Here is a 19,190-nt window from a genome sequence, read left to right as displayed (position 1 = left end):
GGTGACGTGGAAGTAATGTATGATTCTCACTCAACACTGGCACAAATAACCACGCCAAACACTTACCAATATGAGTATATTACTCATTATTAACACAGTGCAAGCACATGACCAACAGTGTGCGCATACTCCGACCATGAGGCATGATGTCATTCTCTTGTCATATTGCTGCCACTCGGTGGATCCGCCGTAGGAACGCGGTAGGTACGAGCCAGGCACGTGGCCAGGCACGCCGCCGGTCCGCGTGTTCCGGCACGCCGCAGCTCGTGCCCCCAGTGTCATGGCATACAGGTTAGGCGTAAAATACGCCAATGCGTTTCCGCGCAGATACGAGGTGATATAGATTATTTTCTCGTCATCAGTAGAGAAATCTTGCTCACGCTCGGCAAAGTGCATATAGCACTGGGTGAGGAAAGGGACGAAGCCAAGGGGATCGGAACCGTCGAACGTGTCCAGGTGCCCGGAGAAGACTCCGATTGGAACGGGCGCAGCATTGTTGCGCTGAGGAAAGTTGGTGAGGAAATGTTGGAAATTTTGGAGAGCGCCAATCATAGCGCGTTGAAGATCACGGCCCGGAGAGCCAGCTCGAGGGACTCCAGCACCACCACCTCCACCAGGTGGCCCACCACCTCCACCTCCACCTCCTCCGCCTCCTCCGCCACCACCACCTCTAGGGGGACCCCAGAATGGATTTCCAGATCCACCAGGGCCGCCACCAGGACCACCAGGTCCACCACCACTAGGTCCGCCAGGTCCACCACCACCAGGAGGTCCGCCTCTGGGAGAGCCAGGAGGGGAGCCAGAGGGCGAAGTCAAGAATGGACTCGGCTTGCCACTAAAAGTCGGAGAGGGGTTGCGGTTTGGTTGACCTTGACCGGAATCGTTTCCGTTTCCGGAGCGACCTTGAGCAGGGCTCATGGGCCTGCTAAAAGCGTGCCGATACATTGGGACTGGCTCGCTTTCTTCTTCGATGTCATGAAGGCGTGTGGGAGTGAGGGGTCGGTAACGCAAAGTAGGAGAGACGGGAGGGGAACTGACGTTAGAAAAACGACCCGTGTTTGGATGCGGAGTCGTTGGCATAGGGATAGTACTTGGATCAGGATCCTGTGGAGACATGACAAAACCAGGCCGGAAAGGGTTGGTCGTGCCAGTAGGTGTCCGAGGAACGGGAACAGGAACTGAAGTGACAGGAGCGCCAGCGTTGTAGGTGAAGTTCGCCATAGGCGAAGTGAGAGGAACCATTTGTTCGTAGAAGCGTGATGAACGCCGTTGACCAGTATTGGCGGGGTCTATGTTGTCAGAAGAGAGGCGTCGACGTTTGACATGGTCAAAAGGAAGTGAGTTTGTAAATACTGTTAAGTGCCGTGTCGACCAGAGGGACGGAGACGGAGACGGAGACGGAGTCGAAGTCGGAAACGGAATCAAGTCGTAGAGCACTTGGGGCGGAACACCACAGAAGGATGTTTGGGTGACCGGGGCTTCCAGTTGACCAAGACAAGACAAGAAGGGAAGAGCGGAGTCGAGACGACGCTGGGAGATAGAGACCAGCAACATTAATTTACAAACTGAAGTACGTGATAATACATCAAAGTATTTATAGTACGAGAAGTAACGGAAACGGAATAAGGTATAACAAAGTAAGTAACAAGATTAGAACAAAGTCAAGTAAAGTAGAAGAGGAGTTGCATATGAGGAACAAGGCATAGATGATTGCATAGATCATAAGTCGGAGTAATTGGAAACGCTCAGTAAATCTTCATTGCGTAAAAACCAAATACCGGAGACGGATATCGGAGACGGATGCCGGAGTCGGCACGGATATAACATAGTGTGTCAATACACAGAATGGATGGCACAGTACAGAGCTGAGGGAGGGAGACTGAATTTAACTGTCGATGATGGAACCTGTCATTAATTACTCGATTTGGGGGGGGGGGGTCGAAGCACGTGTCGTTCATCATATTAAGATCTGACGAATCTGCCACCTCTTCAACTTGTGACCTGCAACAAGTGCTTAGTGGATCTTTTTAACCTGTCTCGTCGGCTTCGCACCGTGTTCAAGCCTATCCGGTTTCGCCACATTCGTTGGGCTCCCTGTCATATGGACTTTCCACCAGAACAACTTTTCCCATATATCTAGTGCGTCGCGACCGCGGAAGACCATTAATGCTGATATCTAAGCTCAGTACGCTTACCCTTGCACCGGATAAGGGGTCGTCAACCCCAAATCCTTTTGATCATGCAGATATCGTTGCTCAGCTTCGAGACAAGCTGCCCCTTCTCCCACATCTTCACATTTTTTTCTGGGTCGGCTCGTCGAAGGGGGTCTATGGACAGAATTGGTAGAGGTCCTAGGTGTGGCGCCCAAGCTTGCCAATCTGCGCATCCACTCATCCTGGGCGACATATGACAATGGGACAATGAAGCGACCTTGGGAACTCTCTCCGACATTCACAGCTCCACCTCTCACACGTATAATATACCCTATTCCCACCCACTATAGAAGGGGTCAGGATATGTGTCGGCGTCCCCCGCAGCTCATTGAATTCGAAACGACAAACTTCCGTCGTCTGCTATCGGCTTGTCACACAACTTTGGAGAATGTCGAGCTTCCAGGTGAACTCTTCATTTGGTCATTTGATCCAAAAGTCAACTGGACAGCCCTCCGCAAGCTATTTGTTCTGGGGTTTTGGCCGAAGCCAGACCTTGATCAATCGGAGCCAACTTAGATGCTCTCAATCTTGGAATTGCTTCCAAATTTGCGGACCTTGGTCATTCTTCTATCGGTCGCTTACAACGAACCAGCAGGGCGTACGGTCATCATACGGCCGTGGCGGTCGTTCTCCGTCCAGTGCATTTTTGCGCCACTTGGACTTCCTCCAAATGGCATCGTTGATGACAGAAGAACGTCTGCTGGAGTTTCTCCCAGCGGGTCTTGAATCGTTAATTCTGACTCGCTTTCCATCCGATTTGGCAGAACGCGATGTGCGACAACCCTTCCATCCTGTAATGAGCTTCAACTCATGCTTGCCGACCTGGAATTCCCTGGCCTGAAAACTCTCCACATCTGGTATCGAATCAACTCTATGGAAAGTTACACAGCAGAAGAAACATTGCTGCAGTCGCTTGCAAAGAAGCATCCTCTGCTTGAGCGCATTGTTGTAAATCGGCTCTGGGATCATGAACATGAAGAGCTTGAAAGCTTGTGGGATCCAATCATAAGGTCAAAGACCATCTCCTCCTCAAGACTTATCCCAATATAGCCTCGGTTTCGCGCATTCTTGTCGAATTTTCACCATCTCAAGGTCTTTGACTTCAACCTTGATGACCCGGAGCGATATCTGGAATTTCGGTTTGTTGAACGACAAGATCCAGGCTTCTGGGACCACGTAGATTGTCTCGAGAAATTTGCCCTGGATGTCATTAGTCTTTGCCCTTCGCCGAATCTGCAAGAGGTAGCGATGTTCCACGATCTTGTCGAAGATCCATGGCAAAGATGGGCCGTACTCCGATTTCGGGATGGTTCACTTCAACTCGACTCGATTCTCATGTAGAGTTTCCGATTCAACGCCAGCGTGGAGGAGCGTTTTCGGCAGTTCAAGTTCCCATTCTCTGCGATCTATCGGGAATTTCGTCTGGATATGGTTTGCACTTGGTCGCGTACGTGGTTGGAAATAATAATGGGAAACCTTCGATACAACGGCGAGGAAACCCGGTGCCGATGATTTCTTCCCTGTGCGACACCTACAAATTGTTTGAGGACGGGATAGGATAGCGCTACATGGCACGCTCCCACTGATTGAGAAATCGAATGTTTACTTGTGCATTTTCCTTTCGTGTCGAGTCAATCTATCTCTGTCGTCACATGATATCTCTACTCTTTCACTTGCACCCATTTGCATCACCTCAATGCCTGAATCTCGTTCCGAGGAGACAAGGAACAGCCTCGAAACGCAACAAGGGCAAGAATGATCCACACATATCCACAAACGGCTCAAACCAGTTAAAAACAATGCTGCAACAAGAATACAAGAAAGTGCGAAACCATGTCGCCCTCACCCGAGCCCGTCTGCTTCGAAGACCTTGACGAAGACATCCTCATCCACATTACGAATTTTGTGCTGGACACCAGTTTGACCCAACTCAAACTCTTCAACCTATCCCGTCGACTACGGAATGTTTTCAAGCCCATTCTATTTCGCAGTATTCGGTAGGCTCCATGCCTAACTGATTTTCCGCCAGAACAATTGTTCCCATTCATTCGGTGCGCCTTCACTTCTCGTATGGGTGCGCAGATATCTCAAGAACTTCAGTTCTCTCACAATTGTGGCCGACCGAGATGTAGATAAAGCCCCAATTTTCGATCACACAAATACCGTGGCCCAACTACGAGAAAAATTGCCCCTCCTGCCCCACCTCAAGATGTTCTCCCTCAGCAATTACTTTGAAGGCGGTTTATGGACAGAGCTGGTGGAGTCTCTCGCCGCAGCGCCGAAGCTTGTCAAACTGAGGATTGGGTCAATGTGGGTCGTCCAAGATACGATGGACGAACCTTGGCGGCTGGCAGCAAATATGGCAACTCCTCCCCTTGAGATCATTGGCTATCCCTTCCCGACAGAAAGCACAAATGGCTACGACATCTGCCGCCGGGAGCTTGATCTCGTCGAATTCGAAGTGGACAACCTTAGCAACCTTCTGTCTTCATGCCATGCGACGCTCAAGGAGGTGGAACTACCAGGAGAGCTGTTGACCTTGTCTTTCGACCACAAGCTTAATTGGACTTCCCTTCAAGAGCTTATTGTGGGGGGTCTTTGGCCTCAGTCTCATATAGAGCAGCCGGAACCAACAGACATATTGTCGCTGCTGGAATCATTGCCAAATCTCAGAACCTTAATGCTTTTGATGTCAGTCATTTGGGACGAGCCAGAAGGGCGGAGTGTGGTTGTATCACGGAACGGACAATCTCCTCGCCAGCCAAGCACATTTCTGCACCATCTCACTAGATTCGACATGGCCTCGTTAACAATACAAGATCGAATTTTGGAGTATCTGCCAGCAACGCTTGATTCGTTAACATTGACTCGCTACCCATTCGACTTGGCGACACGCTATGTCCAACAGCCCGTTGTCTCTTGCCCCGAGTTGCAAGATATGCTCTCCAGTTGACTTTCCTGGCCTAAGGACTCTTAATATCCGATATCGAATAGACTCGATGGAAGACCTGGAAGCGGAACAGACATTGCTTCAGTCAATTGCGCAAAAACACCCTCTGCTTGAACGTATTGTTGTGAATCGGCTTTATAATCATGAAGACGAGACGCTTGAACCATTATGGGATCCAATTGTCAGTCCAAGTACCCTTTTTTGTTTCGCTAAGCTGAGGTTCTCTGCTGTAGCCTCGATTCCGCACATTTCTCTCAAACTTGCATCATCTCAAGATCTTCGATTTCAATTTGGACGACCCAGAAAGGTATCAAGAACTCCAGTTCAGCGAGCGGCGCGGGCAGCAATTCCGAAAGTGCAGAGCTCGATTGGAGAAGTTTGCTCTGGATGTTATTGGAATGTGCCCGTCTCCCCAGATACGAGAAGTGGCAATGTTTCATGATCTGAGAGGTGATCCCTGGGAGCGATGGGCGGTCCTGAGGTTTAAACTAGGTGGATCACTCCAGCTTGGCTCAATCTTTATGTAGATCCATGTAGTGTAGTCCATCCTTGTCGAAACTAAAAGCCTAGTCAGAATTAATCCGACAATTAAGTACATAACTTAGGACTAGCAATTTCTAGCTCAGAATTAATTCCCAGCGCTAAAAGTTGCTAACAAAATTCAATTTTTTTCGACTGCAAACGATGAACTCTTAGAAAATGGTCGCTTAGCGTTTTTCTGGCGCTTTAATTGGCTGAGCGGCCCTAAGCAAACCAGTATCCAATCATCTCTTGCAATAAAACACGTTCAATGTCATGTCCGGTACAATTTAATACTTTACATATGTCTGCGAGCAAGCTCAGCATTAATAAGCAGTGCCTAATAGTAAAGAGTGGACCCTCTGGTCCGAGTCAATTCATGTGAATGCTCCACGCACTGCAGGAGTTCAGGAATAAACGGCGCCCGTTTCGATCGATTATACACCTAATATCAATGTATCAAAAAAAATAATTTTTTTGCACCTCTATTTGTGCCAAAAAAAATGCACTGATATGGTGAATATGCCCTTATATAACATATATCAGGGCCCTGGATCATATAAGTGAACCTTTTTTGGCACAAATAGAGATATATAAAAAAATCTTTTTTTGGTACATTGATTTTAGCCATATAATCGATCGAAACGGGGGCCGTTTATTCCCGAACTCCTGCAGTGACGGTCAAGCCATTGTGAGACCGCCTCATTGCGATCAATTTGATCCCCGTCATCTATGGTGCAGGGGGGCTAGACGCCGCCTGTTTTGGACAAGTCGATGAGCTCGATGACGTGATCATCAATTTCTTATTCCTCTAGTGAAAACACTTAGATTGGATAGTACTACAATCCCACTAGACAGATTTTCTTAAAACCCAAAGAATAAAAAATTAGTACTTTCAATATGAGCGCTATCACGTGAATATCACGTGCATTACATCAGCTACCATTTACGCGTGTCGTATGGGCTAATAAACAATAGCTATGTGTCTAAGCTCCTCTCCAGAGACTCTGGTACTCGTCTATGGGACTTGTACTTGCGAGAACTGAACTCTCTAACCTGTGCCTGTGCCCTCTTGCAGTCCAGTCCACCATTGTACGCTGCAATCCACCTCCACATTCGATGCTCCCATTTACGGATTGTCGAAACCAAAACAGACTCCAAAGCCTCGGGAAAGGTGGACTTGAGACCATCAAATGTATAATCACATCGTTCACGAAGGAACCGTTTGGTGGCACCCCAGAAGAACTCAATCGGGTTGAGCTCGCAGTGGTATTTGGGCAAAAAGATGCAGAGGTGGCCAGCGTCTTCAATTGTTTCTTGAACAAGAGATCGCTGGGCTTTGAAGTCAGGTTCGAGCTCCAAGATCCGCCGACAGCAGCAATCAACACGCTCTGTCTCGCAAAGCGACCTGCATTCACGCAGAAGCCCATGACGCCATTTGCCTCGCTCTTCCAAAACCGCCTTCATTCCCTTTTGGACCCCACGCAGTGCTGAATTTGGATGTGTGTTTGGATAGTTCATCGGCTGAATCACTTTGCGGCCGTTCACTGTGTACCACCCATTCCGCATTCGTGCTTGCTTTCCACCTGGATTGAGGTTCATCCGCTGAGGGAGAAGAGCATCCTCGCTATAAGCCGAGTGCCCTTGGGAGTTGTCGATGAGAAATAGAGCTTGATATCGTGGGCCATGTGCTTTCTCGAAGGCAGGAATGATTTTTTCCTTGAGCTATAGTGTTTCGGCGTTAGTCCAATGTTGTAGCTGAATTGAATACACACCTGCTTGACAAACCGCTCGCCATTCCAGTACCCTTCATAATTTTTGCCATATTCCATTATCTCTCCCGCCTCTTTCAGATGTCCAAACGTGGAACAAATGACCCCACTATAATGCAATCCCCTTCCCTTCCCTTTCTTTCGTAATGGTTGTTCTCCCTCTGGTCCCCAGCTCATCTTCTGACCATCGTTTGCTTGTGCAGTTACTTCATCATGCGGTACCAAGACCAGCATCCTGCCATCTGGTCCCACCTCTTGCTTCTCAACCTGTCGCTCGACATCCCCAACAACATACTCGACAAGTCTTTTCTTGAATTCAAGCATCTTGGGAATGAAGACATCTTGGCGATAGGCAACAACGTCTGGACGCTCGTGTCCATCATAATACAGTGCCTTCTTGTGCTCCTGATATTTCCAACCAAACTTGGCCAGCCATTCGCGTGCCGTTCTCAACGAAATCGTACAGCCATGCCCAACCTTGACGCCTATTCGTGGAAAAAGTGTGTTGATGACATACTTCCGAAAGGCTTTTGGAATCTCATCCTCCATGAGTTCACGCAGATACTTCTGGGACTCAGTTGTGATGAGGTTGGACTGGATGAAGGCAGAGAACTTCTCGGGGTTTGTGGCCCATTTGTGAGAACGGAGATACGAGAGAATTTCGTCGCGGTATATTGGGTCATCGAGAATGCTCAGTGTCTTCGCATGACACCCTCGAGCTGACAACGGTAGCGAGCCTTGATCCAACCATATGCGAATCCAGATACGGAGAAGTCGGCCTCCCCAATCGGCAGCAAATCCGTGACTCTCCGCTGACCGCATTGACGCATCTGTCAATGTGCGACCACTATCCAACACCATTCGCAAGCAGCTCTCGATGGCACGGGCTCGCGTTGACTGCAGACCATGCAGCCCCCCTGCAAACTCTGTCCTCTTCGACACAATCAGCTTGCTAATCCGTGTCAAGCCCTCTTGAAAACGCTCGACTTTGGCCTTTTTTGCTCTGCGTCGCATTTCTCGGGCAGGGATAGCAAGTTTCTGACGTTTTCGGGGTGGAGCAGTGCTTGAGACTCGTGGAATCTCAGAAGGTGTGTCGTCGTCGTCGTCACTCGCCTCTCTCTCTGATTCTTCTTCATCGAAATCAGACACGTATCCTCCCATAAAGATGTCAGCATCATCGTCCAGCACGCCGGGAGTTTGCACGGGAGGAGAGTCGAGAAGCTCAACAGAACTCGTTGGGGATGGCGCTGTCGTGGAAGACGGTACAGATGAGCCAGACCCAGTGGCGGTTGTGGTCGAAAAGCGCCTATATTGTGCTTGCAATGCCTTCAGTGCATTCGGCGGAAGACCCAGCGACGAGAGATTTATTGGCAGAGGAGGGAGAGATAAGGCAGGTACTTGGGAAGGCGCAGGAGCGGGAGGCTCGGCTGCTGGGGTATATTTCTTTCCAAAGAAATTGCGAAATGAGTTGGCTGAATTACTGCATAACTTTCAGATTGTTTTCCAATAGACCAGGAAATATATCGACCTTTTTCTGCTGCTTGTTGCTGTTATGTCAGCCTCGCGCTCGAGTTGCCGATGCCGCCGTTGGGTGCTGTCTGCTGGCTCACCCTTTGTCCGAATAACACCGCCCAAAGTTTTCTTCGTCAAGTCCCGCCACTCCTGCTTGCTCCGCGTCTGCATGAGACCCAAGTCCTTCCAGGTGAGCTGCTTAATCGCATTCATTTCCACTTGCATTTGATGCTTCAGACATTCCAAAGTCTCTGTACCATCGCTGATGACCTCGACCTCGTCTTCTTCCCCGCTTTCTTCCTCATCTTTCTTATCATCTTCCCACTCCCACTCCGTGTCTGACCACTCATTCAGATGATGCGCACACCGCCTTGCCAAGTTGTTGTGTCCTTGTCGTGCGGCTCGTCGTCTTCATCTGACAGTGTCAGATCCAGTACCTCGGTCTGCTCTGGGACATCTTCGTGCTGTTGTCGCATACGACCTTTGCGTGCACGCGAAGCTGCGTCTACATATCGCTTTCGCAATCGAGTATAGCCCATAGACCATGAAGTAGTAATTGAGTGAAAATTTAATTGACGTCCGTCCACTCTCTGCCCGCAGGCCTACGTAAATAAAAATCGGTGGTCTGAGATTATGAGCGGTGGCTGTGCTGTTTAGTCAGCTGTCCAAAACAGGCGGCGTCTAGCCCCCCTGCACCATAGATGTAAAACTGCTTGATTATCGTTGTAGAAACGAGAGTATATAACTTACCCGAGAGCGTCTCGTCACCAACTCGAGCAATCCGTGTATTGAAATAGGATAATTGATCCTGTTAACGGTATCGGGAGTGCCGGACGCGCGGTGATGCACGGTCCCGCATGTGATTGCGGCTGGCCGGAGCTCGGGTTAGGGCAAGGCCGGAGTGGCGTATAAGAAGCAGTGTCTGCGTGCCTGTAGGGCACGCTTTTATCTTCCTTCGTTCCCTTTGTACCCTCGGGTAGTGGTCAAGCTATTCGTCTGTGGCACTCGATCGGGAGCGTGCGGGCGTGGTTAATAAGCGCCGATTTCTGACATAAAAGCGTCCGGGCTGGCATCCCTGTACCTCTGCTTCGACTGCTTAGCTTGGGCGACCTATCTGGACGACAGAATTATCCTGGACTCGGTCTCTTGCAGCAGTGGTGTCGGGCGCGGCTCTTCTTTGGTGCGACACACTCATCCGACAACTTACGGATTGGCTCGGAGGCTCAGCCGGGCGACGTGGGCGCTCAGGCTCACAACTGCGTTACGACTAAGCGCGGCAGTACTCGATGGGTGGTGCGTGGCGCCGGATACTCAGACAGCTGCGGGTGTGGGTCGGATACGCGGGGCGCACTCAGCGAGGGGGCGGCTATCGCCAGTTTCGGATATCCGCGGGTTTCAGGCGTACTCGACACGCTGGTGGCGGATGGGACTACTCGCGGAGGGGGTGCGATTGGCGTCGGGTCAGGTTGGATGGTTGGGTTGCTCCGGAAACATCAACTTGGCGGGACGGCGACTTTTCAGTGGCGGCATGCTGCTGGTCTTCAACTCGATCTTGGTCACGGCGCTGGTCTTGCGCAATACGGCCTGGAGGATTGGGTTTACACCTGGGTTGGTTAGGCTCTGGGATGGGACGGGCTGGTACACCGATTCAGGGGTGTGCGTCATGGTGGGCGGATTGGCTTGCCGGGACAGGTGGCACTGGTGGCGGCGCAGGTTGTTGGACGTGCGGAGAGTCTTAGCTGCGCAGGTGCGCGGTGGTCTGGTCTCGACGTGCGGTGGATGTGGACCGGCTAGATTGGTCGGTGGTCTTGGACTCACAGGGTGGAGTGGGTTCGCGCCTCACGCGCGAGGGGGTGTGTTAACGGTATCGGGAGTGCCGGACGCGCGGTGATGCGCGGTCCCGCATGTGATTGCGGCCGGCCGGAGCTCGGGTTAGGGCAAGGCCGGAGTGGCGTATAAGAAGCAGTGTCCGCGTGCCTGTAGGGCACGCTTTTATCTTCCTTCGTTCCCTTTGTACCCTTGGGTAGTGGTCAAGCTATTCGTCTGTGGCACTCGATCGGGAGCGTGCGGCATGGTTAATAAGCGCCGATTTCTGACAGATCCAGCGACGGAAGATAAGCCACTTTGAGACGATTCAGGTTGGAGAAGCCTGGATAGAGTTCCTGGGCAAGCTCGTTTGGTGCTGTCAAAACACTGAGTAAATGTGAGTGATGAAGGGAACGGCAACTCACTTGAAGCCTGCAATTGGAGCTCCCTTTCGATCTCTTCGTCCTGGTCAAGCTCTTCATCTGTTGGCCGCGCCGAAAGATCAAGTCCCAGATTGTCGATCTGCATCTGGTCCTGTCCTCTCTCAGCTCTATCTCCTCCCTTCCTTAGCTCTATCCCCAGCTCCTGCAGATTTCTTGCGTGCCCCTCCAGCTTGGGACATGTTCGATCTGTTTCGAAGCTCTTCAGGTATTGGGACCTTCTGTGCGTGCTGCAATGCCTCCAAATTTTTCTCTTGAGACTTGAAAAGGCCCCATGCACACCGAGCAAAAAAGCAATGGGGTTTGAGGCGGTCGCTCAAACGGAGGGGAGATAGATTTAGATCCCTAGCCACGTCCCGACACTCATTGGTGAGGCATACACATACCCCATAGCCGCGGTACGGAGCAAAGATGAAGTGACCGGCATCCATTCCGGAACTGTTGAGGTCACCACGGAGGGAGATGCAGTTTTGCGGTGAGTCAATGCCTTCTATGTTGCCGAGTTTCGCGTTCATTGTGTTGTAGTTCCACTGTCGTGACTCGTGAAGTGAATGACAATCTTGTGTTGCAAAGGCATACTACGCACCCATTTTCTCTCGCTCCGGGGAACGAGGTGACAAGTTTCAAGACCAAAGGTCTTCCCTGTCAGTAGGCAGGCCTTGTCCAACGCTTTCACCAAGGTGCTGAGATTTGACTGATTGCTGGCAGGGGGTGGTTCGGATGATGAGCCCATCATGGACCACCCTTCAGGGAGTTCCACGGGGATTGCCCACGACGAGAAGGTAGTGCATATCGGGTAGGGACTAAACAGGTGTTTAATGGGGCGAGAAAGTTATGAATGGACACACGTCTCTGCATCGGCTAGATGGTATGTGTAGTCGCCATAACAAAGCCAGACGTCGCCCGAACCCATGTCAGAACCAGAATCCTTCTCACGGAGGAGACCTTTCTTGTTGTTGGCGATTATAAAGCAAAACACAAGGACGATTCGTAGGGGTAGGCCGTGGGTGTCATTGTCGTCGTCCGGATGCGGGTATGTGGCGACATGTAATATTTCCGTGGGTTTATCGTAGGCCGGATGGAAAATCCGAATCGGCTTTGAGCTCGGGCCGATGACTGGCTCCCTAAAGCTCAGCGAGGCACTGGAAAGGGCGGTTGTGGGCATGGTGTGTGTCACAGCCCCTTTGTCTTTAACTCCTCCAAGTGGCCAATATGCTTAGCCTGAGCGTCGTCTTTCCCAAAATTCTCCAGGCTTTCGACAATACCTTCACGTTCACGGCTCCAAATAGACGCTGGTTGGTTCAACCAGCGATATCTGTTCACCTCCAGCGCACCGTTCCCTACTTTGCGACGCATTCGTTACCCCAGACCTAACCTTCCGGGCAGTTATCACGCGGCAGCCACCCAGCGTTGTACAAAGCGAGGCGAACCACTTGCGTTGGCTTTACATGGGTGTCATTCTGCACTGCAGGGAATCATGCTGCCTGGGAAGTTGTTCACACGAGCGTTCGATCTCAACTTCTCCCGGACCGCTCTTCGGGAACTCGTTGTGGGCTCTGGCCGAAGGAGTTAGATGCCCAACAAAAGAGATGTTCAATAACAAGTATCGGTGTCACTGCCAAACCTTCGCTTACTGCGATTGAATATCTCCTCTCATTCTGACGACCCTCTAAACCATGCAACAGTATTAGTGAATCCCTCATCTATGCCTCGAAACCCTGAGAAGTTTAAATTCGCATTCTGGAGCTTGCTTCCCCAACAAAAACGAGAATTTTCTTGCTTTTCTACCGCTCATTGTTGAATCTATAATGTTTTCCGTTTACCCTCAACGCTATGTTCACAATCAGGCAAATGATCCACCAGGTGTTCTCGTCTCGTTCATGTCGAATCGATCCGTAGCTGTCACATGGTATTTACGCTCTCTCGTCCTCCTTGTATCTCACCATTTGTATCACCTCCATGTCTGGGTGTTCTCGCTCCGAGGAGACAATGAACCAACCAAAAACGAAACAAGGACAAGAATGATCCACACGCACCCACAAACAGCTCAAGCCAGTTAAAAACAACGCTGCGACGAGGATACAGAAAAAAGCGTAAAGCCATGTCACCGTCTCCCGAGCCCGTCCGCTTCGAAGACCTTGACGACGACATCCTCATTTACATCACCAACTTTGCTCTCCACCCAGACTTGGAGCAAGTCAAGCTCTTCGACCTCTCGCGTCGCATGCGGAATGTGTTTCAGCCGATCCGTTTTCGCCATATTTGGTGGGCGCCATGAGACACTGAATTTCCTCCGGAGGAATTGTTTCCTTATATCCAGTGCGTTTAGTCTCCTCTGCCAAGAGTGCTGCTGATACGAAAACAACTTTAGTGAGCTCACGATTGTACCGGACCAGATGTCTTCAGTATCTAAGTTCAATCACATCGAAATCGCTGCTGAACTACGGCAAAAACTCCCACTGCTACCCCATCTCAACACGTTCTATCTCGGCATGCGAATCGAAGGTGGTCTTTGGACGGAACTGGTGGAATGTCTTGCTGCAGCTCCAAACCTGACCAGTTTTGGTATATTTTCGCCGTGGTCGGCAAATGAGACGATGGATGAACCTTGGCAATTGGCGGATGAATTGTCTCCACCCCCTCTCCAAATGATACTATACCCTTTCCCCATCGAAACCAAACATGGGTGGTCCATTCGTCGGCGCCATCCGCTTCTTCTTGATTTTGCAGCCGCGAACCTGCGCCGCCTGTTGTCGGCATGCCATACCACTCTGGACAATGTCGAACTACTGGGAGAGTTGTTTCTTGGTTCATTTGACACCAAGATCGAGTGGACTTCACTCCGCGAGCTGTTCGTTATCGGATTTTGGCCAGAGTGGGATCTAGAAGAAAGACCTGAGCCGAGTGAGATGCTTTCGGTTTTAGAGTTGTTGCCTAATCTGCGGACTCTGGTCTTGCTCATGTCCGTTGGCTGCGACGAACCTGAAGGCCGCACCGTTCTCATGCCACGGGATGCTCCTGCTCCTCAACAAGCAAGCACATTTTTGGCCCATCTCAATCGTTTCGACATGGCCTCACTGACCCCAATCGATCGCATCCTCAACTTGCTTCCGGCAGGGCTGGAGTCGTTAACTTTGACTCGATATCCAGCCGAACTGGCGGAAATCGACATGCGCCAACCCATCTTGCCCTGCGTGGAGCTCCTTGCAATGTTAGCCGAACTGGAGTTCCCCGGTCTGAAGACCCTACATGTCTAGTATCGAATCAACTCGATGGAAGACTACGCGGCGGAGGAGATTTTACTCCACTCTGTCGCGCAGAAACACCCTCTGCTTGAACGAATAATCATAAACCGACTTTGGAATCACGAAGATGAAGAGCTCGGAAGATTATGGGATCCAATTTTAAGTAAAGGCCAATGACCATATCTTTCTCAAGACTCATCCTAATATACTCTAGCCTCGATTCCGCGCATTCTTGTCGAATTTTCACCATCTCAAGGTCTTTGACTTCAACCTTGATGACCCGGAGCGATGGCTGGAATTTCGGTTTGTTGAACGACGAGATCCTGGCTTCTGGGACCACGTCGACCGTCTAGAGAAATTCGCGCTGGACATCATTAGCCTGTGCCCTTCGCCGAAGCTGCAAGAGGTAGCGATGTTCCACGACCTTGTCGAAGAGCCGTGGGAAAGATGGGCGGTACTCCGATTCAGGGACGGTACACTCCAACTCGGCTCGATTCTCATGTAGAATTTGGCAGACTGCTGTAGATAAGCCCTTCTTAGATATGCGTAGTATTGGGTGCTGTAGTTGGGCCTTGAAATTTGAAACACTTGCATGTTTTCATCGACTTGATTTGTGACCTGCGTGACTCTCCCTCCAGCCAGCAACGACCATCCAGATGGCGGCCAGCGGTGGGGCCCCAGCCGCACCGAAGCCGGCTCAAAATATTGAGGTACGCGTTATACGCGTGTTTTTACGCGTCACTGACCGTGATACAGTTGGAGCTCAAAGGAGTCTTGTCAAGCGACCTCGACTTCAAAGGCGAATTCGCGTTTGGCAAGCCCTTCCCCGATGCCCCAAATCCATGTCTTGACCTCGAGGACATTGGACTTGTTGGACTACCGCTTTCTCCCGCAATGGCACGATCTGTCATCGGGAAATGTCGCCAAGCGCCGTTTGGCAAGGGCGAGCGCACGATTGTCGACACAGAAGTCCGTGATACCTGGGAGATGGACGCGACAAAGATCAAATTCTCCAATGCTGCTTGGGGCCCATTCATGGACCGGGTCGTCCGCGAGGTCTGCCAAACCTTGGGGGTGAACTTTGCTGCAAGCAAACCGCGTGCGGAGTTGTACAAGTTGTTGGTATATGAGACCGGCTCACAGTGGGTGTTGTCATTCAACATCGTGTTAGTCCAAACTCAACGCGTTTTTCTATAGCTTCTTACCCCATGTCGAGTGCGTTCCTCCTTCCCCACTTTTTTCGGGCGGACGATTGACGAATGACATAGCACGGAGAAAGCGAATGGGATGTTTGCTTCAATTGTGGTGGTCCTGCCATCTTTATTCACAGGTGGTGACGCACATACGAGCCACTCGGGCACAAAAAATCTCCTCAACTCCAGCAACAATAGTATGACCACAACGACAGTCCTGGCTTGGTACACCGACGTCACCCACGAAATCGTAAGTGTTCCGGACATTGAGTATATTTCCTTTTGACGTGCCTGCAGAAACCAATCACAAGTGGTTATCGCTTCGCTCTCACCTACAACTTGGTCCATACGACGACGGCAATTCGACCTGCACTGTCATCTGCAGACGGCGCCATGACCAAACTGCGTGCAATATTCAATTCATGGAACGAGAATAAAAATGCGCCAGAGAAGATATTTTACCTTCTCGGACATCATTACTCGCAAGTAAATTTGTCAGCTAGTGCGCTCAAGAGTTCCGATGCGCATATTATGGCAATTTTGGATACGTTGGCCAAGGAGATAGGGTTCGGCCTTGGGCTAGCCAATCTCGAACTTAGACAGAGTGGTTCGGCAGACGACGATGGTGGCTATGGGCGTTATGGACGTTATGGGCGCTATGGAGGCTATTCAGATGAAGAGATTGATGACAACGACGTCGGTTTCATGGAGATTGAAGAAACCACAACGACCTTCGAAAACTTCGTGGACCCCGACGGCAATGCGATTAACTATGATGAAGACCTGGAAATTGACGGCAGTCTTCAGCGAGAACTGGAACGCAGGGGAGATTACGAGCAGGACTATGAGGGTTATATGGGCAATGTGCGTTTTTGAGTCTAACACAGTCTCAAATACTTAAAAACTGCAGGGCGCAGGCTCGCTAGAGCGATGTATGTTTCCTTCTCACCATGAAGATTGAACTCACTACTCTTCAGTTTATCGCAGTTCAGTGCTAGTGATTTGGCCACGATGGTCCCATGTTGGTGGTGGGGGTGGTGACCGTCGGGCTGTCGGTGCATTGGAACGTCTCGAGACATTGAACAGCGATAGCCCAACCCCAGAGGAGCTCGTTGACTTCAAGTACGTCTGCAGTGTCGTCAAAGATTTGGCGGACGAAGACCAGTCGACAGCTGTGGAACGATTGTTTGCAGCGGCTATTTTATGGCATGACGCAGTGCTCTGGACTGAAGCTGTCGCTCAGTGTTGCGCCCCCGATATGTCGCTGGATGCGGTTACCGAAGACGATATGCACGATGCGCGAGCAACTTTTGGGTTCAGTGTCATGTCTTATAGGTGGGTTATTTGCATGTTGGGCTTGCCGTATGATAGCTGATTCACCCAGTCTTCGCCCAGTTATCCTCGGACATAAGTCGAACGAACGACTCCAGTTCGTTCAAAACTTGAAAGCTCTGCAAGAGGATGAGCGAGATAACGACGGATTGGCGATCGGGAGCTTTATCCGTGAAATGTTGAAAGAGGTACTCGACAACATGCGGCCGTATTCCTCACTGGCGGAATTGCAATCGTTCTCGAAAGAGATGTTGGCGGAAGGAGGAGCGTCGATGCTGCTTGACAGGTGAGTTGATCGATCTGTTCACAGCGATGCCAAATCAATGCTTCTCAAGGTTGCTTCCACAACTTTCAAAGCTTACCACGAGCTTCAACGTCGGTGTCTTCGAAAAATTCATTGACTGGTTACATGGGGAATGGGACCTGACAACGACGACTGTTGCCGACGACGAAGTAGCCTCGCGCAACACCGTGATGACAAGCTTGCTGGGAATTCTTTTGCCGATGAAGACCCTGTTCGCCACCAAGATTATTGAAGCGCCAAACCCGGGCTACGGCTACGGATATTATGGCTCTAAAAGCACAGTTGTGCAAGGCGATTCAGCGCCGGCTCTCGCCTTGATCACCAAATGTCTTGATTATGGGAATCCCCAACTAGCTGTCTCTCTGGTCGAGAGCATCAATGCCGGCGCGACTAAACGGGCCGCTGACTCCGCCAAACCGAACCCCGGGCCAGCCAATACTGCGTTGGTCGGCGTGCGTCCGGTCGACCCTCTCCAGAAAGAATGGCAAGATGCACAGGCTAGTGTGGCCATTGTTCCTGGAATTGTTTTTACTCTCGTTCCTGCCGTGAAGGATTTATTCCAGAACCGCGCGCCTGAAATCAATCTCGATACTCAACTGATGCAAATGGCGCAAACTGCAGTCGACATCAAACTCAATGCCGCCAAAGCTGGTGGAGTTGTCAAACGCGAAGAGCTTGCAAAACTCCTCGATGTTACCAAGGCCCTAAGCAATTCGGATGCTCTTTTGACGAGGTAGATCGTCTTTGGCATGTTATCTTTGATTGGACTAATCCCTATACCCACAGCATCATCTCTACTTTGAAATCGCTGCCTTGGAATGAGGCAAGTTGGATTGCGTGCATGGAGGAATTTCAGACTAGACGACAATCGAAGGAGGCAACTTTTGGGCCCCCTGTCCTCGAAATGATCATGGTATATGCTCAAAAAGTAGCTTTGCCGGCAGTTCCAACGCACAATTACTATGGTGGAGGCGCCAACATCAACGTCGCCGTCTCCATCACCGCTCTGCACCTATCCTCGCGAATGGGCGGCCTTGCCGCCGTTTCCCTGGTTATAAATCGTATCATGCGACCCGCCACGACCACAGAAGCCTATGTTACCCAGTGTTTGGTGCCATTAATTCCCGAGCTCAAGATTCTTGCAAACTCGAACAACGTATCCCTTGCTACCTCGCCGTTCTCGCTAGCGTTTCGATTAATCGTCGCAGCGTGGATGGACAAAGTTCTTGGTCAGAAGCCGAATCTCAATCGCGTCAAAGAGTTTTCAGACAAGATCAAGCGGGTAACTTGCAAATGCACGTACTGCACTCAAGTTCTGCGCTTTTTGCAGTCGTCCGATCAGCAATCGACGCATATTTCACGGGTTGGGGCACCTAATGTGAAGCATGTTACTCGGGAATTTGGCGGGAGGTTTGGCAACGATGTCAAACTAGAGGTTATTCGCAGCAGTCCACAGGGATTGTCGGTCAACAAAGCGTCTGAACTGGCGAGAGCGGCCAAGTGGGGCGGCCTGTTGACGCAGGGAAGGGGCTTGCTCGCGTCGATTGGCTCTGACGCTGTGCTGAAGAGCATTTGGGGCGATTCCTACCCTGCAGCGTTGCACGAACTCTTGACAAAGGACCAACGCAACGCGGTTATCACTCAGGGTGCTCCAGCACAGGCTGGACCATCCCAACCTCGGATGCCAAATAATACCCAATTAGCTGGGACGGCCGTCCCTGCAATCCCTGCGAAAAGGAAAAGTATGGAAGGGGTGGGTGCTGCCTCCAAGAAACAAAAGGTGACCAAGAAGTCAACGGACGTAATTGAAATTTCGGATTAATTTGTACTATACTTACGACTGCTACTTTACTGATTTTTTGTAAAAGCTTATAGTGTACCTATCTACTCTACGAAAAGTGCTT

General features: G+C 50.6%; 3 protein-coding genes across 3 annotated transcripts; 2 read left to right on the top strand and 1 right to left on the bottom strand.

Moving 5' to 3' along the window:
- Positions 1-7,145: 7,145 nt before the first annotated feature.
- On the bottom strand, positions 7,146-9,505 carry MIND_00782700 (uncharacterized protein; the record flags this gene model as incomplete). Its single annotated transcript, XM_037364514.1, has 6 exons — positions 7,146-7,172; positions 7,216-7,407; positions 7,458-7,489; positions 7,919-8,934; positions 8,983-9,304; positions 9,334-9,505. The coding sequence occupies 6 exons, from the start codon at positions 9,503-9,505 to the stop codon at positions 7,146-7,148; spliced, it is 1,761 nt and encodes a 586-aa protein (XP_037220158.1).
- A 3,808-nt stretch (positions 9,506-13,313) lies between these two features.
- On the top strand, positions 13,314-14,469 carry MIND_00782600 (uncharacterized protein; the record flags this gene model as incomplete). Its single annotated transcript, XM_037364513.1, has 3 exons — positions 13,314-13,445; positions 13,512-13,531; positions 13,584-14,469. 3 exons carry the CDS (start codon positions 13,314-13,316, stop codon positions 14,467-14,469), a joined length of 1,038 nt encoding a protein of 345 aa, XP_037220157.1.
- A 644-nt stretch (positions 14,470-15,113) lies between these two features.
- MIND_00782500 (uncharacterized protein) lies at positions 15,114-19,108 on the top strand (the record flags this gene model as incomplete). The annotated part of the gene is made up of 10 exons (XM_037364512.1): positions 15,114-15,167; positions 15,214-15,599; positions 15,655-15,672; positions 15,726-15,900; positions 15,948-16,514; positions 16,561-16,582; positions 16,628-16,985; positions 17,035-17,268; positions 17,318-18,019; positions 18,073-19,108. The coding sequence occupies 10 exons, from the start codon at positions 15,114-15,116 to the stop codon at positions 19,106-19,108; spliced, it is 3,552 nt and encodes a 1,183-aa protein (XP_037220156.1).
- Between the last annotated feature and the right edge of the window lie 82 nt (positions 19,109-19,190).

Source organism: Mycena indigotica, assembly GCF_014461135.1.
Source record: "Mycena indigotica strain 171206Taipei chromosome Unknown Mind.scaff0006, whole genome shotgun sequence".
In the NCBI taxonomy this organism is placed as follows: domain Eukaryota; kingdom Fungi; phylum Basidiomycota; class Agaricomycetes; order Agaricales; family Mycenaceae; genus Mycena; species Mycena indigotica.
The sequence above is the reverse complement of the archived record's forward strand: the minus strand, read 5'-3'. Positions and strand labels throughout refer to the sequence as shown.